The 26,345-nt window shown below is 38.3% G+C and overlaps 1 protein-coding gene and 1 pseudogene across 1 annotated transcript; both read right to left on the minus strand.

Annotated features, from left to right (window-relative positions):
- Nucleotides 1-17,884: 17,884 nt before the first annotated feature.
- LOC133995578 (tripartite motif-containing protein 16-like) lies at nucleotides 17,885-19,539 on the minus strand (annotated as a pseudogene).
- A 1,862-nt stretch (nucleotides 19,540-21,401) lies between these two features.
- On the minus strand, nucleotides 21,402-23,077 carry LOC133995402 (tripartite motif-containing protein 16-like). Its single transcript, XM_062434787.1, has one exon. The coding sequence runs from the start codon at nucleotides 23,072-23,074 to the stop codon at nucleotides 21,464-21,466; it is 1,611 nt and encodes a 536-aa protein (XP_062290771.1). The 5' UTR covers nucleotides 23,075-23,077; the 3' UTR covers nucleotides 21,402-21,463.
- Nucleotides 23,078-26,345: the final 3,268 nt, after the last annotated feature.

The following is a 26,345-nucleotide window of genomic DNA, read 5'->3' on the forward strand; positions in this document are numbered from 1 at the left end:
GGAACTGTTATAACTACTTGTGGAGTGGTGACATGGATGAAACACCTTTTAATATAACACACCTCTAACACCAAACATATTTGTTGAATTGTAACAAAGTGTCTTGCCATATTCTAAGGTTGCTGTCATCTGGGTCTCACCTGCAGGGTGTTGGTCTCAGGACTGGAGCTGGTCTACAGGTGCTGTTCTGTTTAATATGTACACTTATCCTGAATTTACCCTCATTTATTATTTAAGTCTAACCTAATTAATCTACATATGATGTGTGTATGCGTATTTGCAAACATGTCATATATTTTGGGTTTTATTATTTTTTAATTAAGTGTGTGTATTTATGTTTCAAATGAATTTATTCTCTGTTATGTAGCTGTTTTCTGTTTATTCTTCTGTGTGTGTGTGTGTGTGTGTGTGTGTGTGTGTGTGTGTGTGTGTGTGTGTGTGTGTGTGTGTGTGTCTGGATGTGTTTCATCCTCTGCACCAAAGCTTGCATATCTTGCTCATTTTTTACATTTATTTGTGGTTTTATGTTTGTCTATGAATGTGTGTGAATGTGTGTTTGTATGTGTGTATGAGGATGAGGGGGGGTGGGGGGGTGGGGGGTCAGTGGATCAGAGTGGCAGGTGCAGGGATCGTGGCGACGCCCCCGGGCCGACCGCAGGGCTCGGACGCTCGCCGTGGCGATTAATCACCCGGCAAAATGCTTCTGACGTGCCGAAGAGGGAAAGAGAGGAGCTTCATGTTTCTGCATCCTTCACTGAACACACGCGTGTTTGTGTGTGTGGGATTGTGAGAGAGGGAGAGAGAGAGAGAGAGAGAGAGAGAGACGATGAAGATGGGGATTGCACACACACACACCAATGAATATCTGAGCATTAGGTGTGTGTTTGAGGTGGGGGGAGGTTACATGATGTGTTTGCAAGTTGCATTTATTTGTGATGCAGGTTTTCTAAACACTCTGGTCCTAAGAAATGACTCACTGATCTTTTTTCATAGTTGTTTCCATCATTTCTATCAGAATAATAACATTAAACTCACCAAGATGAGATCAGGCAACACAGTGACGTCACTAAAAAGAAGTCTGATGGGTCAATAAACACAAACATTTAGACTGAACTGGTTATTTAAAAAAATCCACAAACAGCCAGTGTACAGATCAACCTCCATTTTTCATTTCAACCTACCATACTTACTGGAGTTGTGTGCACACAGTTTTCTTGTATAGTGATGGACAGTGAAAATGTGCTCACTTTCAGTTTTACCTCCAAATAATCGCTTCAGATAATCTGTAAAAACTGTCAGCTTGTTGTCAGCCCCTAAAACATCACACTCCTGTTGTGTTACAGAACATAAACAGCAAGGTAATTGTTCAGGAAGACAACTTTAACGTTTGGAAGATCGGTGAAATTCCTTAAAGTTGTTGTATCCCACAATGACGCTCAAACAAGTGCAAGAAACTTACTTTTTATACACACACACACAAACACACACACCACACACACATACACACTGGCCCTGAGTCGAGCAGAGAGAAAAACAAAAAATGAATGATGACAAAACAGATGCTGGTAGATGAATATGTGTTATTGATATTCTGTCAGCTGGATATTTGTGTGAGTGTTCAACTGAAATATTTCTGTCGCCTTTCAAAAGCAGCAAATGAGAAAGAGAAGAATAATATATGAATATCAATCTGTGTAAAGTACAAACAATAACCAGATTTTTTTCTACAGCAAAAAAATGTGACTTAACTGCTGTGGAACTAAAAGAGAACATTTATCTCTTATGATTCTTATTAAAAGCAGATACACATCTATTTGGTAGATATCAGTTTGTATAAAAAAAGGCTGGATTTGTAAAACATCAATTTTTAAGTTTAATTTGTTTCTTCTCTCTAAATTAAAAACGTTTAATTCTTAAATGAAAGACTTACAGAATTTGAAGACTTAAAAGACTTAAAGATGTATTAGCTGATCAATCAATAGCAATGATCCAAATACTATCCATTGAAAAGGCTCCTTTTTGTTTGGTAATTTAAGCGGTAATCTGATTTGATTTATTTAGGAAAATGCAACATGTGAACATATATGAATATAAACTAGTATAATAAAAGGTCTTAAAACTACTTTTTAGCACGTTGCCACTGTGCAAGGCAAGGCCACAAAATGAAGTAAGTGAGAATTTTCCCATATGCTTTGTAATCCAGCCTTAAGAATGAGTAAAAGTGTAAATCTTTAACTTAAACCAACCTTTATTTAAAGTGGGATTAATTCGTTTTTTAAACACTTTGGGGCAGGCTGAAAACTTAACATGTGACACATCTGCATCTTGTTTTTTGTGAACATGTCACAAAGTTTCCTACTTACACACACAGCAGACACAGAGGAACATTGAGGCCACCTGATGAACACATCCAATATTCACTCTCCTTTTACCTCCGGTTTGGTCTCCACCAACCCTGCTGAGCAGCTAGCGTACAGTCAGTTTATCACACGCTTGTTTTGAGCCATAAAATAAAAAATACTGATCCTAAAAAAACCTCTATATAACTGAGGAGAACCTAACAGTTTGATATAATTATCTATTTTTCATCATGACCAGGGGTACATAAAGTCTAATGAACTGTTAATATATATACAAAAAATAGCTAAGGGCAGCTTTAAATAAAATATCATTAAATATATAATGAGCATTCTTCTGTGTCAGCTGTCAAAAGCAAAACTTGTGCAGACCTGCTGATTTTTTATGTCATACACGACAACCTGAACAGTGACATGGAGACAGAAAGAGAGAGAAGGAAAGGAAAAACGAGGGAACAAACCTAGTGTGGTTAATGTCTAATATTGGAGTCAGAAAGAAAGAAAGAAGAGAGAGAAACGGAGAGTAATGTGGAGGAAAAGAAAGACGGAGAGACTGTTTATCCTGGAGGGATGAGGGAGAGAGAGAAGAGTTTTATTATTTGTAGTTTTTTTTTATTGTTTGAGCCTCAGCTGGCAGAGTACAATGTCTTCTCTCTGTGTGTGTGTGTGTGTGTGTGTGTGTGTGTGTGTGTGTGTGTGTGTGTGTGTGTGTGTTAGAGAGAGAGAGCGAGAGAGAGACAAATGCAGAAGTGCGTTTCATGTGTGTACACACACACACACACACACACACACCTACATCAGTACTAAGTGAGACTGCCCCCCGAGGTTAAAATTAACATAATGATCCTCTATCAGTTTGATTTATCGGTTGAAATCCACGCCTCCTCTGTTTTTTTTGTTTGTTTTTTTTATCCCCTGTGAAGCCGTTTTACTGATCCACTGTCCCTAATCGCTGGAGCAAGGCACTAACACAACCAGGGTGAGGGTCTGATTCCCAGTGGGGGCCCCCACGTGCTAAAACGAGCGCCGACCACATCCGGCTAAATGGGACAAAATATTACAAATGTTTAATCATAATAAAGCAGTTGTATTTGAATACGAGAGGGAGGGATTCAGAGTCAGAGGAGAAAACCTCGGGGGACGGAGAGCGCCGAGGGAGTTTAAATGTTGTGAGAAATGAGCCGCTGTATCCAAGAAATGTATGATAGTGTAGGTTAAACATAAAGCATGAAGCATTTTAATGGAAAAGTACAAGTCTTAAGGGAGCATTATCCTGTAATGCATAGGAAAAGTGTTCCCTGATGCATTTATTCTGCAGTCTTATTATATTTTTGTCATTCTTTAATGATCAGAGACTTTTTTCTTGTAGTTATGACTTTAAAAAATAAGATTGGTATTATTCTATAAAGACCAAAACCACTAAACCCTGTGTGCTGGTAGATGAGGCCAATCCAGCTGCACACGCATACATTTTAAATGCTTAAATGCAGATTAGAGTACAGAGCGTATTTAATGTAATTGCACCTCCAAATCACTGTGATGTACCAGACCTATGAGCTTAATGATGAATGGCTAAAATACAAAAAAAAAACTGCAATACAAAATCCCCACAAAACATCCTAGAAGTTAAATGTGATGCAGTCTGTATTTAAATTTGTATGTAAATGAGAGATGACCTTCTGTAAACCTGCCAAGTCCCTTAGTACGCTTGATTTTCCCACCACGGCACTCCAGAAATTTCTAAAAAAACATTATGTGATGATTCAGAGATCAAACAACAGAGGTGATAAATGAAGGTGGGTTTGCTCCATTCTTTTAATAACTGATAAGCATTTGAAAATCTGATAGATTCAGTGGGTCACTGCTGCACTTTTTTTTTTAACTCATGTGCTGTGAAACACACATTGTTTTAACTGCAGTCTGTGCTGTGTCTGTGCAGCCCAACGAGGCCTCCAAATTAAATAACATTAGTGGTCCTGATCTGACTCCCGTATCAGCATGACATTATTTGGTTACAAATTTATATTATGGTTACAAATCACAGCTGAAAAACACAATTTTTTTATGATGTGACAACACTATTTGTGGTTAATGTTTGTTTTTTGTTGTTGTTGTTACTATTCCCCACATTCCCAGTATGTGCTCCAGTACTACAAAAGTTAATGGCAGGTGAAAAGAAACAGCTGGAGACACCACTGTCCCAAACCCATACATATACATATATACATACACAGCATGTACAGCATACTACTTGTCAAAGAATACAATTTTATCAGTCAGTAGATTTTTAAAAAAGTATACCAATAATGTATAAAAATGAAAACATACTGTAGCATTTTGCACTAATAGGAAATGATTGTAAGTGTGAAGTCGGACATCAAACGGCATCTTTAGAATGTGACAGCCAATTAAACTTCACAAAGAAAGAGCAACCACCAACAGTCTGTTAGACTGTTTTCCAGCTGTGAGCGGCTCCTCCATTACCTGTGAGAAGTGCATTGTGGGAGACGAGCGTGCATCAGCAGCACACTTGAAAATCAACTGTATTATGTCTGCTTATTGTGTACAATTAATGTCACTTTGCGCTTCAGAGAAACACATAAAAGCTTCTCTGATCTGCAGCCTGTATCAGTATCAATGTGATTATGTCAAAGATGACTAGGTGAGGATGAGGGAAAGTTAGAACGAGTACTTGGTCCAACATTTTGTTGACTTAGTGGCTCACCCGGCCTTCTCCCAGCCTATCCAGGACAACGATTGGCCATATATGACCATATACCCAACCCACCTTGGTAGATTATCCATTGGCTGATACATATCTGGACATAACTGGTTATCTATTGTATTTTGTTTTTTTTATCTTTTTGCAATTTTTCTGTTTTTTAGCTACACTATTTAAATACTGCTTGTAATGTGTTTTATGATGACCCTGATGAAGGCCACAAGCCCAAACACAAATCGGTCTATTAATGAAGTTCTTCTATACTACAAGTGTTGCTGGAACTTTGACTTAATTAAGACTTTATTTCACTTCTCCATGCACCATATGTCCAAAATGTCTACACCAATGAAGATTTAGATTTAGATGAGCCCAAAAATGCATTATTTTCTTGCAGGTGTGACCTATTTGAAAAGAAAACAACTGCTAATAACTCTTGAACATCTTACGACCTTGCAACCAAATTTAAATAACACATGAACGTACCAAATTTGAATGCATTTCACCTGTAGGTGGCACTACAGCAACATGATGGATTTAAATGCCCGTAGTCTAGCTCACATTGAATTTGGCAAATTTCATCCTTTCCCGAGTACAATTTTGGTGTGTAAAAGTTATGGGAGCGATCAGCAGGTAAGCACAACTGTCTACCTAAATTTTCTATCATCATTCACCACATTCACACACTCCCGTTCATTTGACGTTTACTTATTCATTCATTCGCTGTCGCTTATTTGTTCATCCATTCATTCATTAACTCCCTCGCTCATGCATGCATTAATTCATGTTCATGTTTTTTTTTTGTTTTTAAATATGCATGTTGGGTGCATTCAATGTAGTTGACTTCAATCAAATATACATTTTACTTTAATGTGTCTGATCAGCACTTTAATTCATTCATCTGTTCCTTCGTTTGTTCGTTCGTCGGGTTCTATACTCTCCCAGTCAACGCCATTTTAATTTTTCAGCTGTGATCTGTGCAGGTGTCTGCCATGAATATCAAACTCACCTCAAAGAGAATAACGCTCCTCTGAGGCCTCCTCTCAAACACACACACACACACACACACACACAAACACACACACAACATATGCAAAACCCCAAGTGTCAGCCTGTGATTGGATGAAGTCACAAGATCACACATCACACTAATTTAATTAACTTTGTTGAGAAACACCAATAACAGTAGAACTAAACGTGAATAAATTTTAATAATTTCAAGTTTCCATTGCTCTCAAAGGAATAATGTATTTATTTATCCCAAATTAGTTTCTAAATTGTATGTGTGTATGTGCGTGTGTGTCTTTAGTCAATTAATCAATTCAACAAACAGCAAATCTATGTAAAATAAATCAGTGTATATACTCAGTTTTATTCAATATGTCACTTTCATAAGGAGAGATTACACGCTAACAAAAAATACAACTGATGTGTGCACATTGTGCACACATTTTAAAATGTGATTTTTGTGTTTGTGTGTGTGTGTGGGAATCAATAAGCGTGTTTTCCATTAGCATGAGCAAGCCTTTTCTGTTTTTCTGCACTTCTCCCTCTGTGTGTTTCTATAGTAACCTTGGCTAAAATCCAAACAGCCGGTAGGGCCCTCTGAAGGGCACTACACAGGCAAGATGAAAGATTTCCACCAAGCGACTGCAGCTTCCAGGCAACAGATAAATGTGATTTTTAAAGGAGGACATGGTTTCACTGAGCAGAAGAGCGACAGTGAATATCAGGGTGCGAGTGGCTTGTCCAACATTTTTTTGTATTAACTAATAATAGCCTGGTTATATGTTAGCCATGTTTACTTACATGCCCAACTGTCTCCAATCTGATCAAATGATACAGTCATACAGGCTGGCTGGCTGGCTGCAGAACAAAATGTAGCAGTGCTGAGGCTGCTGCCAACTGTGGTTGTAGCAATACTTTGGGGCAGTGAGGGATGTCACTCTGTATGATGGACAGTTGCACAAGACAATTTTGGCCCATGCCTGATCTGAACCACCCCGATTAATTCAAACAGCCAATTCAACCCCATTTTCCCATTCACCTCTATACCGCCTGAGTTTCCTTGGAGCAGCATCTAGTGGCCATTAGAGGAACTGTTGCTTGCAGGACATCCATAAAAGAATAAAGCATCATACACAAATAAACAATAATGCTAATTTAGGGAGGCATTTGTGTAGAATAGCACAATATGAATATCAGTATGAACCATAATCTAAAGTTTAGTTACTATTATGTGGTAGTGGTAATGACTGTACCTGACCTGTAAAAGGAACAAACTGCGACCAATTTAAAATAATCTCAGGTACAGGCTCAAATAAAACGATGATAATATGTTTACATGATGTAGATTTGTACAATTGAAAGTCAATTCCTCAGCAGGATTGGGTTGCACCAACTCTTCATTAATCCTATAAGTCCTTACTAAGTTCTTACTAAGTTCTTAGTGGTTTGCTTAATTCAGTTGTATCATTAAAACTTGCCAGTAGATCGAAGCAACTAACAAATGTGTGCAAGTCCTAAGAAATGAAATGATTCTGTTCTGTAATTCTGTTAGCTGCCTTTTTTCTCTTTTCTTTTCTTCTTTTTTTATTTTAACCAGGTTTGAAAATACTCACATCTCTCTGCTTTAGACTTAAAGTTGCATTCATGTAATGTATCTTGTCAAGTAAAAATCGAGCAAAATACTCTTTCTTATAGTGTGGTAGGGGTGGAGGAAATACTCCAAATTACTGTAAGGTTACAACCTGGTTGTGTTACATTAAGCGCAGGATACATTGGCCAAGCTAGCATTAATGTTAGCTCTATAAGATCATGTGAAACTATTAGTGTACTGCATACAGTACCAGTCAAAAGTTTGGACACACTTTCTCATTCAAGTGAATCAGAATCTCTAATATATCCTCTGAAATAAAATTGAACAATAGCCTTTCGCCAGGGTTTAAATTAAGTCAATTATTTGTGTCTAAACTCATACTGCTTTCAAATCATACATAAAATATAGAAACATATTTTCCAAGTATTTTTTGGAATTCCTACGTGTTTCTGATTAAAAAAAAACAACAGTTCCATTACTTCATTTACAAACACAAAATCACCATATACCAGAAGCTAATCTTTGGCAGCACATGAGCTGATAGGTATTTCATGTTAGTATAAAGTTGGACCCTACTGTATTTTTTCCATGCATGTACAAAGAGAACTGAATACAGCGTCAGAGGCAGCATCCTGTTCATTCCTATTAAAGTTGATTAATGAAGCATGAAGCCAAAAAAAAACGACTTCCCACCCAATTTCGTCCATGGAGCATGTTCAGTAGAGACTTCCACTGGCCAATATTGCTAAATTCCAGTTTAGCCCTCGAGCTAACTAGAGTGGGAATAAAACAATACAATCATATAACTCTTCTAGACTTTCGTAGCGTGATCAGAGTAAATGGGTCAAATTCTGAAAGAGACACGAGTCACATGCAAAAAATTCTGATTCACAAACTTCTCTTTGACAGCGTAAATCAGTGGGGAAAATAATTTTTGGGCCGAAAAGTCATGTGATGTTGTAATTACACGGTTTGGCCACTATGTCAAATTAATTCCTCACACCATGCTACTGTTAAATGCTGGTGTTAATTACAAACTTCTTTGGATAAGACTGCAGATAAAGTTATATTTGAACGTTTCACTCTTTTAAGGCGTAACCCTACTCTTCTCTACTGAATAACAACATAGCCATTCATAAAAAACATTTTCTTGGTTGTAGTAGTTGCTGTTTCCTACACCACCCTAAAATAAAAACTATTACTGGCTGTTTAACTATCATCATATTATCCTATTTTGAACCATTTTTCAAAATGTGAATTTAATAATACTTTTTTGTGGTATCAGTTGGACTATTCATTTTCAAACTTCCAAACTTCAAATCCCAGGTAGCCAGACAAGTCAGGACAATTGTGGCTCAACACATTTTTCTGGCATTAGGAGATCCAATGTGAGCCAGTTCTGGGGCATGTACTGCTGCCAGATTTGGCCTAGTTTTGGAAGGTGCAGACTGGAGCTGAGAATCAGCAACAGTTGGCAGCAATATAGGACCTGCGTCTAGACCTGGATCAGACCAGAATAGGAACAATTCCTGTGAGTCATTCATCATGAGTCTAGCATTAGCCAGGCATCTTTGATTTAGGCGGTTGTTCTTAAAATCCAGCTGCACTGACTTTTAAGACCTAAAAGAATAAATGTATCATTCATGCAACTCTGCTTCATACTCACTAGGTTAAGGAATCACTTACAGGTCAGTGGGACATCAACAAACAACATTTTTAGGTTTATCTATTGCATAAAATTGAAAGAAATCTAAATATACCAACACTATCCAGAGATTGACATATAAGCGAAATATCTGTCAAGCGAGACTAAGATCCCTGTGAACCTCAGAAGTGCTTAGAAAAGAAACATGAGGCAGGGTGAGATTTAATTCCCACAATCGCTTCGTATTTGCTCAGTTCCCACAAACTTAGTTTGGCTGTTGAAGCAGCGACCAGCGAAAGGAGTTTAGAGCGCTGAGCATCAGTGTTTCTGTTTGTTCCCTGAAAGATTCATAAGCGCCACATCTACATGAATCATTCACTAAGGAAATGATTGTCGTAAACATGAAGTGCCATCTCTGCCACTGTGCGCTGAAAAATTCATGCTTTTTAAGTCATAAATTATGACACGGCACTCTCTCCCTCTGCCAGGGGGGGCTGCGACTTCCTCCTCGTCAACCTTCCTCTTCCTGACCGTGGTTCGCTGTGACACGCACACGCAAAATTAAAGTAGCGAAGTGTTAGAACCATGACAAGCTAGAATGAGACATCAAGGAGTTGTATCCATTGGTGGCAAAAGTTAGAATGTGACAATGGGAATATCTCCATCACAAAGAATGATGGAAAAACTGACATCCTCCAAATGGAATGAGGTGGTCATCAGAGGCAGAAGAAAAACAATACGTTAAATTACAATGGATGGTATTTTCCCCCATATAGAGTCAGCGGTTCATTAGACCAAGTTCAACCTAATGACACTCTGAAGCATGAATCTGAACTGTTAAACTATGGTTTTAGATTCCTCTTGACTGCACTCATATGTTCCAAGAAGTTGATTTTCATGTTGAGCCCAATTCTCACTTAAGGCCGCTTCACAAGACTTTTTTCCCTGCACAACTGGCTCATGGTGGAACTCAAAAGCATTGTACTCCGTTCCAGAAATCATATTCTTTTGACCCTGTCAGTCAGATTGTCCTCTGCCTAGGTTAATCCTATTCAGAATAAGCAGCAGGCAGATTGTTAAATTATCCAATCTGTTAACCATCATAGCATTCATGTAGAAAATCGTATTCATAGTAAACTTGCTACATCTATGTCTCGCACCAACGCCTCTACATGTGCCTTAAAAATGGCACTGCTCAGTGTGAGATCTTTAGCTAACAAAACCTTCCTTGTTAATGACATTAAATGTGCCAATAAACTTGACTATATTCTGCTCACTAAGACCTGATTTTAAAAAGAGCTGATTGAAACAGCACCTGCTAATTTTAAATTCTCACATTGCACAAGAAGCAGTAAAAAAGGACGGGAGGATTGCTGCTCCCTATACTGACTAAACTAAAATTCTTTCTCTCTGTGATTTCTCAACTTTTCAATGTCTAACTATAGTTAGATTTATATTTCCAACCTTGCTACTTACAGTGTATCACCAACCCCCCGAACACCCAAAGCTCAAAAAAGGTTTTCTAGATGAATTTGCTGAGCTGCTGCCAAAATGTTCCATTGACTATGGCTGCATTGTTGCCATAAAACACTTTCTTAATGTGCTAGAAACATTTGAATTTTCACAGCATGTTACAGGGCCCACACAAACAAGCACACACCCTCGACCTAGTTATCTCTAAAGGCCTTGATATAACAGCAATTGTTATTCTGGATGTTGCAATTTTAGATTATTTTTGCATCTTTTTTTAATATGACCTGTGTAGAGACATGACAATGTAGTCAGATTTATAAAATCAGTTTTTTGTCCATGACGCACAAAGCATACTCTGTATGTCATCTTGAAATAGACAACTTCAACTCTGATGTAAGTCTGATACTGGACAGGTTTGTCGTCATCAGAACATAGAGATCATTGGACAACCCAAAGCTCTTTGGAGAATTGGGGAGAAGTGAGGATGCTAAAAAGATCATGCCACTGGACTAAATGTAAATGGCGAAATTGTCATAAAGTAGAGCAGAGCAAATGCAAAGCCTGAAAAATCAAAGCAGGGCTGAAAATTAGGTCTATATTATGGGAGGTGTGGAGGGGGGGGGGGGGGGGGTCAAAAGAAGCTGAAACACAGCCACAAAGCTGAACTCAGTAGGCTTACCTTAACTGAACAGACTTAAAACGCAACTTAAATAAACAAGAGGTGATTACAAACTGAACACAACTGAGTAAAACAAGACACAGGTGAAACACATGAAGGTAATCAACCAAGGTGGGAAAACATGAGAAGTAAAGATAACGAAAACACGAGGGGAAAATATTTCAAAATAAAACATTAACAAATTTAAGAGTCCAAACACAAACAGATAATCCTGGCAGGATATGACAAAAAGACCAAGCTGCAGGTAGGTTATGACTTCTTTTTTCTTTTTTAAATACACTTAACTGCTATAACAAAGAAATTAACATTTCAAGACAGCAACACCTCACAAGTAAAAGTAAAGTTCACTTAATGTTCTCCACAACTGATAAACTGATAAATCCCACCAGATCAACTACTGCTGAACCCCTCTGTACAGGTAAATGTGATGAATCTGCCACTTACTTCAAAGAAAACATCATCATCAGAAATAATACTTTGATATCATGTGAAGGCTAATCTAACCTCTCTGTTCCCTAACATTAGTGTACCATCATGGTTACTATGTGTCACCCATTAACTCCAGAGATCTTCATGAGGTGATCCAGCAGCCTAGCAGCAGCTGATCCACTTGTTTTCTTGACTCTATTCCCACAAAGATTATCTTCTCCAGATCATTAAAGAGAACCTTGTATGCTCATTTCCAGCTTTAAAAGTTTCATTTTTGGACTCCACTTGAGTAGCTTTGCATTCATTCAGTAGACCCTGTGTAATTTTACAGTCAATTTGAGCTCCTGTCTCTTTAAGGACCACCCTCCCAATGAGCCTACTCTGTTGTGATTGGCCAGCTTCACTTGTGTAAAGTTATCTCTGATGCAAACCCAACTATTCCTGCTTTACTGCTTCAAATGCTTTAAATGACTAAATAACGTGAGGTGTTTTTTTTTAGGCGAAGAATATACTGGAAGTGAAATGTGTTCCTCACTAAATTATTAGAGCTTCATTAGCGACACTAAAAAAGGTCAAAACAACAACATATACACATATTTGACATATCAAAAAACTCTTGCATTGTATGTACATAAAAGCAAATTCATCCTAATGTAATTAAAGTCATGAAGTACGTTTAGACATTTATACATTCACAAGAGAATTTCAAGCTTCAGATACTGAGGCTGGTCCAACAAAATCAAACCCATTGCGTAGAAGACATGTGATGGAAACGGCTTACTGGAGGCTCACACATGGCTCTTTTCTGCACTCCACTTGGAGCAGGACATGTCGATGCATGGGGGTAACTCTCCTTCAGAACACATACACTCTACTGATCCCTGCAAGTGCTTCTCTATGGGCAAACTCTCAAAGGCCCGCTGGGTTTCCTCATTTCAGACATCTGACCTGAGTCCAAATTAGATACACTCTAATAGGGTTGTTCCATTTCAACGGGACTTATAATAGCTAATGCTAATGCAGACTACAGATGTCTGTTAGCTTCCACTTAAAGTCAGGGGAGTTATCCTCAGGTGTATATTCATGTCTGACCTGACTGTCCTCAGGTCTCTTTCTTTTGAAATGAATTGGTCCCGGTAGGTTTTTGGTTCATGAGGGGAGGTGGGCTTAAATCATATAAGGGTCAATTACATTTTTGTGGTTTAGTCAAATTTAAAGAGGTTCAAATTTGAAATTAAACATATGAATAACTTGCATACATTCTTTTTTTGTGTGGACCCAGCTTGACATTTCTGCTTTTAATCCATTTTGACAGAATATATTAGATCATTATGGCAAAAATGTCTAAGTGGTGTAACCATAAAAACGTATCAATAATTCAACTTGCTTAAAACACACTAAATTGTCAATAAAACACCATATCAACTAGTTTGGCATGATCTTACATTATAACTTTTTATATTAAATAAAGGTAATGGAATACAATTGTTCTAAATATTACATTTAATCTGGGGAATCATGGAGATCAGGAACCATTTACATTTTTTTTCTTTAAATGAAGTAATTATTAGTATAAGTACACTTAAATACACTGTAGGTGGATAAAATATTGAATATTGATCATTCTTTTGTGGTTACACCATTTGACATTTTCAGGAGCATTCAGTCTTACTTTTGGTAAAAAATTGTACAAATGTCATTTCAAATGACACAAAACCAACAAAAATACAAAATACATACATTTTAACAAACCTGATGCTGCTTTTAAAACTATGTTTAAAGATATTTTTGAATTGCTCATCTTGCCATCCCTTATTTGTCACTGACCCAAATATAAACATAGGGGGTTAAATCAAACTCATCCATGTTCAGGAGAGTGAAACAGATCATTTTAAATTTGCTGTTTAATTTCTTTTTAATTGCGTTCTCTCTCTCAAACACACATACACACACCCTCTCTCATTACCATCGTTATCATCGCAGGTCCTTGGTCTCAGTTTTTCATTTTAAAGTGTGTGTGTTCCCCTCTATCTCTTTCCAGCTCTCACTGCCAGGTCCTGATTTTTTTTTCTGGGAAGTGTGTGGTCCTATCTGTGCGAGCATGTTCCTGTCTTTGTGTGTGTTCCTCTCCCTCTCTCTGCCTCTCTCTCTCTCTCCCTGTATATTCGGCCCTCACCTCGAGGCGAGTCGATCCTCTTACAGTAATACCATTGCCTAATCTCAGAGGCGTATCAGAGGGAGCTCAGAGCGCTCAGCACTAATAGGTTCACACAAATGGGATCTAGTCAAAACCCCCCAATCCTCCTGCCACTGTAAATATGGAGAGCATTATCTAAGTCCGCCTGGAGGCCTCTGATGTGGAACTGATGCAGATTTGACAGAGAGACTGAGAGATAGCAGCCAAAAAAAAAGATGATTTAACATGCTGTTAGCAGTGTTACAGCAGTAATTTTATTGGTTGTACGGATGAATCGAATAAAATTTCAACTTTCAAAATCCCCATGGAGTCTGATGTCATTACTGCTGGTTTGCTTTATGAAACACAACCCATTAAATGTTAATAAGAAACATTTTAAGGAGCTTTTAAGGTATAAAATTAAGTGAATTATTGTGTTTTGGGTTTTTCTTTTTACTTCTACTTAATGTGATACTTTCAAGGCCAAAGGTAAGCCTGAAATGTTGCTTATAATGGTAAGGCTCTTTAAAAACGTATTTAAAGTTTGTTCAAGCAGCCTTTCTGCTAGTTTATTCAAATATAGGCAATAAACTCTGCAGCGTGTCTATAGAATATGAAATATTTAAAGTACGGCGTTGATGAAAGATCCCGTACCTCAGCTACTCTATCACTGCCACGGGGGTCATAATGGAAGTTGTGACAGGTGGCTTTAATATTTAGCATGTGAGGATTAACACATTGATCATCTTGATGAACACATCTTTGAGTATTACAGATCAACGGAGAAGCATTGTAATCCATTTTGGTCACAGAGGCTGCTGTTACCACTGCTCAGAAAGAGTTATAGTCTTAAAGGATTACAACTTTAAACTATTATATCAATCTTAAATATGTTGCATCTGTTTCTCTTTCTCCATTACCACATTCTGCTTTTCTCCATCTTCTGTCTCCTGATCCCTTCTTTCACTTTCTGAAAATATGAAATTCTTAAATTTAAAGATTCTGACAGTGCACAAAGTAATATTCAAACTAGCATGGTGTTAATTACAGCAGGGCTCAATTGGAAAAAGGTGATGTCACAAACTTCCATGAACCAATCACAGTTTAGCAACATTTGAATCAGAATCTAGTGACGGTGGTGGGGTCATTTGTTCATGTTTTAAGCCCATTGTCACTCAAAATCAGAGCAAACCAAACCCATACAGTCCTTTTGAGACAGACTCTTAACAATCAATAATTAAAAGGTAGCAAGGATGCTTCATTTGTTTTAACTCCCATGTAGCACGTACTGAAGTGCATTACATTCAAAAGTGTTGTCTAATATTTTGTCCACCCCATTAACATATATGGAGAGGTAAAACTAGGAAAACTTATATACAGTCGACCACCACTCCCCATACAAACTTAATAATAAACACAAGTCCTCACTAACAGCTCTTAAAATGCACCGTCAGATGGAGAGATGCAGAAATATATGAGACATGAAACCTGTATGAACATGAATCCTGCAACTCCACAATGATTCTCCTTTGGTGTTAAACCAGTCAGAGCAGAGCTGAAAGAGTCAACAGACACAGTCCTGCAGTGACACCTAGTGTCTGAAAATGGTACTAGAAACTATTGTAACAGTCTGTCATTGCATATGAGGAAACAAACATTTTTAAAGCTCTACATGAATGACTACCTTGTAAAAAGTGATTATGCTATGCTCTTGACACAACTAGATAGTCATACATCAAGGAATGGACCATTTATAGAAAATGGTAAAACAGTAAGAGTTGAAGGAAAGGGCTCTGGTGTGACTGATCTCTGCTTGATACATTTCAACATGGAGCACATTATAATAGAGTTGGGACCAATCCAATCCAATATTTCTATCAGGTGCCAATACTGATGTAGTTCACTCATCAGATATTTGACTGACGTTACCAATCCTTGTACTGATCCAGATTCCACAGTCTGATGAGGGGTGAATGTGCACTATTATTTCAATAAACTGGACTATCAACTCTTAACTCTCAGTAGGAGACTGAGATAGATATGTGTGTTGATTTGTTTTCACCCTCTGTATTCGCCATTTGGAGCCACCATGAGGCAGCCAAGATCTGGAGGAGACCACCCGTATGCTGCAACCAAAACTAAAACATAACAGCTCCTAGCTGGATTGGACACCAGACTCTTTAAACACTGAGACATTTTATTTCCTTTACTGATGTTTTTATTTCTTCTAGGAGACTTATGCTGCCTTTCCGTGGAACTAATGAGCTTGTGGTTATAAAATAGGAAGTGGTGTACATGATACGCTTGGCGTCCATGTGGTTAAGCTGTGAAAACACCGCTACTAGGCAACATGGGGGCCAAAAGCTAGCTACGTTAGCTAATATTAATGTCACTGTCAGCATCTCGAAGCCACTGAGGCTAACAATTTATGAAGCTGCTGTTCAAATGTTAAATAACCCAAAACCAAATTTAAAACAATACTGTCTGAGTGGTTGAGAAAGTACATGTTTTTGTAATTTTAATGAACTGACCCCATTAAAAACAAAGCAGAATAACTGCTGCTTACGTTGGCTTAAACAGAAAATACTCCATTCACAGAAATCATACTCACATAGAATTTTCTTGTGTTACTTATTTAATTAAACTTTTTAACATTATATTTTTTTTACCTACATGAACTCAATATCTCAGCCCTGCCCCATTGTTTGACTGACAGGTGATATTGAGGCAGGGCGGTGCAGAAACATCACAACAAAGAGACCTGAGAAACAAAAATGGAGACAAAATCAATTTAGAAACATAAGACAGATTACCCATCACCTTGTTTATATTAAGTGTATATTTGCAGCGGTGGAGTTGTGAATTTAAAAGTGTGGGGGTTCTGAGCACTGCAACCCCCCGCCTTTGGCCGGCAAAACCAGTTGAACCGTGATTTGATAGCAAATCAGTATCTTTGAATAAATTGGCTTAATAACATTATAACACAAGTACACAATTACAGATTTAACCTGGATAGGTATTATGTTGTTCTGAAAAAGTCCTTTCTGAGTTGATGGACAGCGGTCTTCAACTGAAAAAAAGTGTCTGTTTTAGTAGGAATCAAAAAGGATCCTTTAATTGTCTTTAATTGGGAAACAACATGCTAAAAGTTGTCCAGGAGGTTGTGTAGCATCAGTCATCAGTTCCTCTCCAATACCCACAGGGAACAAGTACCAGATACAGCATCAAAGGCGGGTCCCAGTCCTTTCCTATGAAAGGTGCTCAGTGACACATAAAGTCAAACTTCCACAGGCTGAGACAGCTAACTTCTGGTTTAGCTGTTCCCCTAACTTGAATGAGAATTAAACAGTTCAATTGTGTGGGTCTTCTATACTTTCGAAATGTGACCAAATAGATCATATTTTGTCATTATGGGGTATGGTGAAACTCAGAAAATATAATCCACTCATTTACGGACATCTCTTTAACAATGTAAATCTTAAAAAAGTCATTTTGGGCCCAAAAGTAGGACCAGACAATGTAATTACATGGTTTGGTTGCTATGTCAAATTGGCTTCAAAGCTCAGCCCTTACTCTATATTCAGTTCTCTTTATACATGGAACATGACTTTATTCAAAGTCCAACTCAAAGCTAACAGGATAATGTCACATAAGCAGGAGATTTGAATCACAGGCTAACTGCCACAGCTACAACTATCTGAGACCTTTAAGCTCAGTAATAAATGTTAGTGTGCTCCAGGTTTATCAGGTTTCGGTGAAAGTGCAGGTGTGGCAACACATATAACACCCGTGACTGTGACATCCTGTCTACTTGAGCTCACACAGTTCAACAGAGTAATTAAAGCCATAAACCCTGAATCCAGCATAGAGAGGCTGAGTGAATGTGGTCTGGACTCTGTGGAGGAGAGTCATGGTGTCAGAGACATTATAGAAGGACAGAATACCTGCACTGTGATCCAGGTACACTCCTACTCTGGAGGACTTAGGACCTGAGATGGTGGTTCTGACTTTATTATGAATGAATTCATAAGTGCAGTCTGAACACTCTAAAGCCCAAGACCTGCCATTTTCTCCTCTGTTCGTCTAATATCATTGTATGTGACTGCTACTCTAGCTCCGGGTTCTGTCTCCTCCACCTCCCAATAACAGCGTCCAGTCAGACTCTCTCTACTCAGGACCTGCTGCTGTTCAGTGAATCTGTCAGAGTGATGAGAATAGAACTGTTTTTCTCTCATCACTGTTGCTTTTTTGTTCCTCTCAGTCAATAACAGCTGTACATGTGCTGTGTTTGGATCCAGTGTGACTTGACGAGAGTATTGTAAGAACTCATCTCTGGTCTTGGGTTTTACTTGTGGCAGTGAAACATCCACTGATCTCATTCTCAGTGAGATCCTGGTCCATTCCTCATTAAAGATGTCCTGTAGTTTATCTCTGAGTTCTGACACAGCCACAGTCACACTATCAAAGTACTGCAGAGGACGGAGATTGATGCTGGATGAGTCTGTAGGTTCACCGAGTTGTGACAGTGAGGAATAGTTGTGTAAAAACTGGATGTGATCCTTTGTGTCTGAGAGCTGTTTCAGTTCAGTATCTTTCTTCTTCAGATCAGTGATCTCCTGCTGCAGCTTCTCCTGAAGCTCTTTGACTGGACTCACTTCAGTTTTCTGCCTGGATCTGATCTGCTGCTTCACATCAGAGCTTCTTTTCTCAATGAGATGGATCAGCTCATTGAAGATCTTATCGCTTTCCCTCACTGCTTTATCAGCAGAGTTATTAATAGTTTCCATCTCCTGCTGAAGCATCTTCACACCTTTCACTCTTTCCTGGATTCTCTGCTGGACTTTTTGCTGACTAGCCTTTACCTCTCTCTGCTTTTCATTCCTCTCTGCTGCAGCTGAGACTGTGTCATGTCCTTTATGTTCATCCATGGAACACAGATAACAGATCAATTGCTGATCAGTGTGGCAGAAAATCTTCATCACCTCACCATGATGAGAGCAGATGTTCTCCTGAAGCTTCTTGGAGGGGTTGACCAGCTTGTGTTTTTCAAAGGCAGGAGATTCATAGTGAGGCTGGAGGTGTTGCTCACAGTAAGAGACCAGACACTGCAGACAGGACTTAACAGCTTTCAGTTTTCTCCCAGTACAGATATCACAGGCCACATCTTCAGGTCCAGAATAGCAGTGATCAGCTGGAGCAGCTTGGAATCCAGTCTTCTTCAGGTCCTCCACTAAATCTGCTAACATGGTGTTTTTCATCAGGACAGGTCTTGGTATGAAGGCCTGTCTGCACTGAGGACAGCTGTAGATTTCTCTCTGATCCTCTTCATCCCAGTGTTGTTTAATACAGTTCATACAGTAGTTGTGTCCACAGTGAATAGTCACTGGATCCTTCAGTAGATCCAGACAGATTGAACAGGAGAGTTTTTCGTGGTCCAACTTAATTTTATGCTGCGCCATTTCACCTCTCAGAGGCAACGAATGTCAAACAGTTTTTCCAATCCTCGTCTTCACTTGCTGACAGGCACTGAATGCATTTCAGCACTTTACAACATGTTGGTTACACCCATCTTGCAGATCTGTGAGAGCACATGAAGGAGGAAACGTGTTCTGATAGGACAGGCTGTACTTGAATGCAGGTAAAAGAGGGAGGGGTTATCTAGCTAAGATATGTTACAGAAGGAGGAGCTCTTTGAGTGATTCTGCATGTTTTTATAGCACCTATTTACAATATGAAGTGATGAGATTGAGACATCAAACTTCCTGCTTACCCTGCTAAGATAATAAGTCACTATTTAGGTCAAAGTGTGGACCTAGTCCTCTCAGCATTTAAATCATTGTGTTCTTGGTGAATAGAAAGTTGCCAAAAATGAATCTTTCCATAGAATATTGATTTATTTGTAGTAATTACATTTTTTTGTATGTCGTTCTTTGACTTTTGAGTGAATAATTTCTTGTACCTGTGCAGCAGAAGTTTATGTTACCACCTTTGGACCCTGAAGCCCTGAATAAATAAACTAAGGGCGCACTCACACTATGGCCAATTGTTCCGTACCGTGCTGAAGAAACTCCCCCTCCCCTGTCCCCCACTGACCCGCACTCACATTACCTCAAACCCAAGTGTACTCATTGGTGATAAGGTTGACCATATTGGATATGTGTTTATAGTGAATATAGGGAGTGTCACATTGACAACAGCCTCCACTGGAGTGCTGTGCAATTCTAAGGTAGACTTTGTACTTTCCATTCATGTGATCATCAGTTCAACTCATAATGTGAACTAATAAAGTACAGTGTTGATTTAAACATGCAGCCTTGGTTTCCATGTCAAACAGGAAATACTGTAAATGTCAATTTAAGTCAGTTCCTTCAGCTGAAATCTCTCTCTGAAGGTTTTTGACTCCATGGAAAGTCTCCAGACAAAAGCCTCCACACAGCAGCTTAGTCTTCTGTTATCATACTGAGAGGATGAGCTGCAGTTGTGATAGTGTCTGTGACAATCTGACTGTGAACTACATTTATTTGTTCTGAAGTTCTGAACACTGAATCAAATGTGTAGTCATACTGTATGTGTGTTAGAACTGAACCAAACTTAAGACATTTTATGCAAATTAATGACCCAGTGAATACTTCCTGATATTTAGGTTTCTCAGTATTAAACCATGTTTATTAAATAAGTGCACAAACTCATTCTTCAGTAACTCTAATGTAGTTTATGGAATTAATAATGAGAAATACATTGTGAATTTTTTTAGTGAAAATCAAGTTTGATTGTTTCAATCAGTTAATTCCAGTTCAGTGTTTCCATCTTCAGTTCAACCACTGTGGAGAAAAACTAATCAATGCTATAATGATTATCATAATGATAACACTTTTTTTTTCAAACAAAAAAATACCTTTAAGATCGGTTATGATAATAACATACTCCATTAAGGTCCATGCAGTGGAACAGAAATGCAAATATACATCAACCAGATAAACTATATAAACCTGCCAGGTTACAAATTTCAACACAAAATAAAATGTTCCTACAGAGTTTGTTTTTAAAAGAAATCTAAAAAATTAGAACAGCTGTAAAATGTTGGGTTACATTTAATTAAAATTCAAGTAATATACATACATATATATACTATATACTGTTTAGAAATATAGAGAGAAACAGATTTTTTGTGTTATCTATTTAATTAAAGTTTTTTGACATTATATATTTTTTACCTACAGCAACTCAATAGCTTGACTGTGCCCTGCTGTTTGACTGACAGGTGATATTTAAGCAGGACAGTGCAGAAACATCATAACAAAGGGACATGAGCAACAAAGATGGAGACAAAATCAATTTAGAAACAAAAAACAGATTGTCACCCATCACCTTGTTGGTAATAAGTGTTTATTTGAGCTCACACAGTTCAACTGAGTAATCATAACCATAAACACTGAGTCCAGCATAGAGAGGCTGAGTGAATGTGGTCTGGACTCTGTGGAGGAGAGTCATGGTGTCAGAGACGTTGTAGAAGGACAGAATACCTGCACTGTCATCCAGGTACACTCCTACTCTGGAGGACCGAGAGCCTGAGATGGAAGTGCTGACTTTATTATGAATGAATTTATATTTCCGATAATTATATTCTAAAGCCCATGACTTATCATTTTCTCCTAATCTACTTTCACCTCCTGTTCTGCTAATATCCTTGTATGTGACTGCTACTGTGTTTCTTACTTGTTTCCCCTCCACCTCCCAATAACAGCGTCCAGTCAGACTCTCTTTACTCAGGACCTGCTGCTGTTCAGTGAATCTGTCACAGTGATGAGTATACGTCTGTTCTTCTCTCATCACTGTTGCTTTTTTGTTCCCTTCAGACAATAACAGCCGTATATGTGCTGTGTTTGGATCCAGTGTGACTTGAACAGAGTATTGTAAGAACTCATCTCTGGTCTTGGGCTCCTCCCTGAAAATGTCCTGTAGTTTATCTCTGAGTTCTGACACAGCCACAGTCACACTATCAAAGTACTGCAGAGGACAGAGATTGATGCTGGATGAGTCTGTAGGTTCACTGAGTTGTGACAGTGAGGAATAGTTGTGTAAAAACTGGATGTGATCCTTTGTGTCTGAGAGCTGTTTCAGTTCAGTAACTTTCCTCCTCAGATCAGTGATCTCCTGCTGCAGCTTCTCCTGAAGCTCTTTGACTCGACTCACTTCAGTTTTCTGCCTGAATCTGATCTGCTGCTTCACATCAGAGCTTCTTTTCTCAATGAGATGGATCAGCTCATTGAAGATCTTCTCGCTGTCCCTCACTGCTTCATCAGCAGAATGATTCATATCCTCCATCTCCTGCTGAAGCATCTTCACATCTTTCTCTCTGTCCTGGATTCTCTGCTGGACTTTTTGCTGACTAGCCTTTACCTCTCTCTGCTTTTCATTCCTCTCTGCTGCAGCTGAGACTTTGTTGTGTCCGTCATGTTCATCCATGGAGCATAGATAACAGATCAATTGCTGATCAGTGCGGCAGAAAATCTTCATCACCTCATCATGATGAGAGCAGATGTTCTCCTGAAGCTTCTTGGAGGGGTTGACCAGCTTGTGTTTTTCAAAGGCAGGAGATTCATAGTGAGGCTGGAGGTGTTGCTCACAGTAAGAGACCAGACACTGCAGACAGGACTTGACAGCTTTCAGTTTACTTCCAGTACAGACATCACAGGCCACATCTTCAGGTCCAGCATAGCAGTGATCAACTGGAGCAGCTTGGAGTCCAGTCTTCTTCAGGTCCTCCACTAAATCTGCTAACATGGTGTTTTTCATCAGGACAGGTCTTGGTATGAAGGTTTTTCTACACTGAGGACAGCTGTAGATTTTCTTCTGATCCTCTTCATCCCAGTGTTGTTTAATACAGTTCATACAGTAGTTGTGTCCACAGGGAATAGTGACTGGATCCTTCAGTAGATCCAGACAGATTGAACAGGAGTATTTTTCCTGGTCCAGTTTAACTGTGTGCTGCGCCATTTCACCTCTCAGAGACAGTGAATGTCAAATAGTTTCACTTTCACTTACAAGAGAAAAAGACGATCCAGATTTACAATCCTCGTCTTCACTTGCTGACATGCATTGAATACATTTCAGCTCACAGCATGTTGGCTACACCCATCTGTAAACTTGCAGATCTGTGAGAGCACATGAAGGAGGAAATGTGTCCTGATAGGACAGGCGGTACTTGAATGCAGGGAGAAGAGGGAGGGGTTAACTAGCTCAGATACATTCAGGAAGAGGAGCTCTTTGAATGAGTCAGCATGTTTTTATAGCACCTATTTACAACATGAAGTGAAGAGATTGAGACATCAAACTTTCTGAGTTCCACCAAAAAATGTATTCAGCTCAGTACACAACCTGAACTTACCCAGCTAAGATAATAAGTCACATTTAATGTCAAATTGTGGACCTAATCCTGTCAGTATTTAAATAATTGTGTTCCTGGTGAAGAGAAATGTGTCTGTCTGACTAGAAAAATTAACCTCTCTATAGAATATTGATTTATTTGTAACAATTACACCTTTTTAGTTGTGGTTTCCTTTGACGTTTGAGTACATTTGATAATTTCTTACACCTGTGCAGCTCACCAGCAGGCAGGTATATCAGCACAGTAGTGGTACAGTGGTAGTACCTCTCAGAGACAGCAAATGTCAAACAGTTTCTCCAATCCTCGTCTTCACTTGCTGACAGGCATTGAATGCATTTCATTACTGTACAACATGTTGGTTACACCAAACTTGCAGATCTGTGAGAGGAGATGTGAACTGATGAGACATTCTGTACTTGAATGCAGGTAGAGGAGTGTTACGCTCTCCCCCCTTCCTTTTCTCTTTTCTTACCTGCAGGTGTTCTCCATGAGCTGATTGGTCGGTGGACCTGTGACTCTTCTTTTTTATAAGGGAGAGCAAAGGTTCTCTCTCTCTCTCTCTCTCTCTCTCTCTCTCTCTCTCCTGCCTGATTATCTTTCTTTTGTGTTTTCTCTTAGTTTCTTTTTGAGGATGGGGGCCTGCTAGTTCAGTTTTTGCATCTTTGTTTCTATAGTTTAGGTTTTCTGCATTTTTCCTGGGTCCTATGGCCCACGGGCTTCCTCTTCTTTTGTTCTTTTTGGCCAGGCCTCCTGACTCTCATAGTTTTGGTCATTTTCAAATGAACAACTTTGGCAATCCTAAATTCAGGTACGGTGTCTTATATGTCAGCCATCAGTTGAGCCATTTGTAAGTTTTGGTGGCCGTAACAAGGAGAACGTGGTTATCTAGCTTAGACACAGTCCAGGAGGAGGAGCTCTTTGAGTGAGCAAGCATGTTTTTATAGCACATGTTTACAACATAAAGTGAAGAGATTAAGAAATCAAACTTTCTGAATTTCACCTAAAAATGTTTTCACCTCTCACTACACATCTTAATCTTACCCTGCTAAAATAATAAGTCACATTTTAGGTCAAAGTGTGGACCTAGTCCTCTCAGCATTTAAATCATTTTCTTCTTGGTGAAGAGAAATGTGTCTGACTGACTACACAAATGAACCTCTCTATAGAATATTGATAGATTTATAGCCATTACATTTTTTTAGGTAGACTTTGTACTTTCCATTCATGTGATCATCAGTTCAACTCATAATGTGAACTAATAAAGTACAGTGTTGATTTAAACATGCAGCCTTGGTTTCCATGTCAAACAGGAAATACTGTAAATGTCAATTTAAAGTAGTTCCTTCAGCTGAAATCTCTCTCTGAAGGTTTTTGACTCCATGAAAAGTCTCCAGACAAAAGCCTCCACACAGCAGCTTAGTCTTCTGTTATCATACTGAGAGGATGAGCTGCAGTTGTGATAGTGTCTGTGACAATCTGACTGTGAACTACATTTATTTGTTCTGAAGTTTCTTCTTCAACACAGTCAACACTACAATATGTGGAAAGACATTAGCTGCAACACTGAATCAAATGTGTAGTCATACTGTATGTGTGTTAGAACTGAACCAAAATGAAGATATTTTATGCAAATTAATGACCCAGTGAATACTTCCTGATATTTAGGTTTCTCAGTATTAAACCATGTTTATTAAATAAGTGCACAAACTCATTCTTCAGTAACTCTAATGTAGTTTATGGAATTAATAATGAGAAATACATTATGAATTTTTTAAGTGAAAATCACGTTTATTGATTGTTTCAATCAGTTAATTCCAGTTCAGTGTTTCTATCTTCAGTTCAACCATTGTGGAGAAACTAATCAATGCTATAATGATTATCATAATGATAACACTTTTTTTTCAAACAAAAAAATACCTTTAAGATCAGTTATGATAATAGCATACTCCATTAAGGTCCATGCAGTGGAACATAAATGCAAATATACATCAACCACATAAGCTATATAAACCTGCCAGGTTACAAATTTCAACACAAAATAAAATGTTCCTACAGAGTTTGTTTTTTAAAGAAATCTTAAAAATTAGAACAGTTGTAAAATGTTGGGTTACATTTAATTAAAATTCAAGTAATATACATACATATATATACTTTAAACTGTTTAGAAATATAGAGAGAAACAGAGAGAGAGATTACAATGCACAATTTCAGTATCACTCTTTGTTTCCATACTTTGACCCTAAAAGATAAACCTGTACACTGTTAACTCATACTTTTTTGTTTTCAATATTTCATACTATAATACTTTTCAGAAATGTAAGTAAAGTTCTTCATTATTGTAGCACCCGACCCATGTAGCTATTAAGTTACTATTTACATAACCAGGGTTGTAGTACTATGGGCGGGGCCCTGGGTACTTTATTTGTGGCTTAACGTTTTACCTGTGTAACCAAGTGATATAATCAGTTTGAAACCCCTTTTTTCCCTTTAAACTAATTATGAATTTCCAATGTATGGCGGTGCCTCCACTTAGCAAGAATATAATATAAAGCAATACTTTTTAAAATTTCACTAAGAATAATGTTTTTAATCACTACTTCATGTTTTTCCCTCAATTCACACCTTAATGAAATATAAACAACACACTCACAACACTTTAAATCCAAATAATGAATTTAGTTATGGAAACAAATATTTAAATCTGTAACAAAAATAAAACAAGTATAATAATATTACACCACAATCAAAGGTTTTATCTTTCTTTCCTTAAATTTGAACTAAAGGGCCCCTGTGCTGTGCACTTCTCCGTCTCCAAGCCGGTTCTCCGCATCCATCGCGGCCCGGATCATTACTTGTGCACGCTGCTTTAATCCCACATCC

This window comes from Scomber scombrus, chromosome 15 (genome assembly GCF_963691925.1).
Source record: "Scomber scombrus chromosome 15, fScoSco1.1, whole genome shotgun sequence".
Lineage (NCBI taxonomy): Eukaryota > Metazoa > Chordata > Actinopteri > Scombriformes > Scombridae > Scomber > Scomber scombrus.

Coding starts and splice junctions, on each gene's coding strand:
- LOC133995402 (XM_062434787.1), bottom strand. CDS start 23,074: ATGGCGCAGCACACAGTTAAACTGGACCAGGAAAAATACTCCTGTTCA.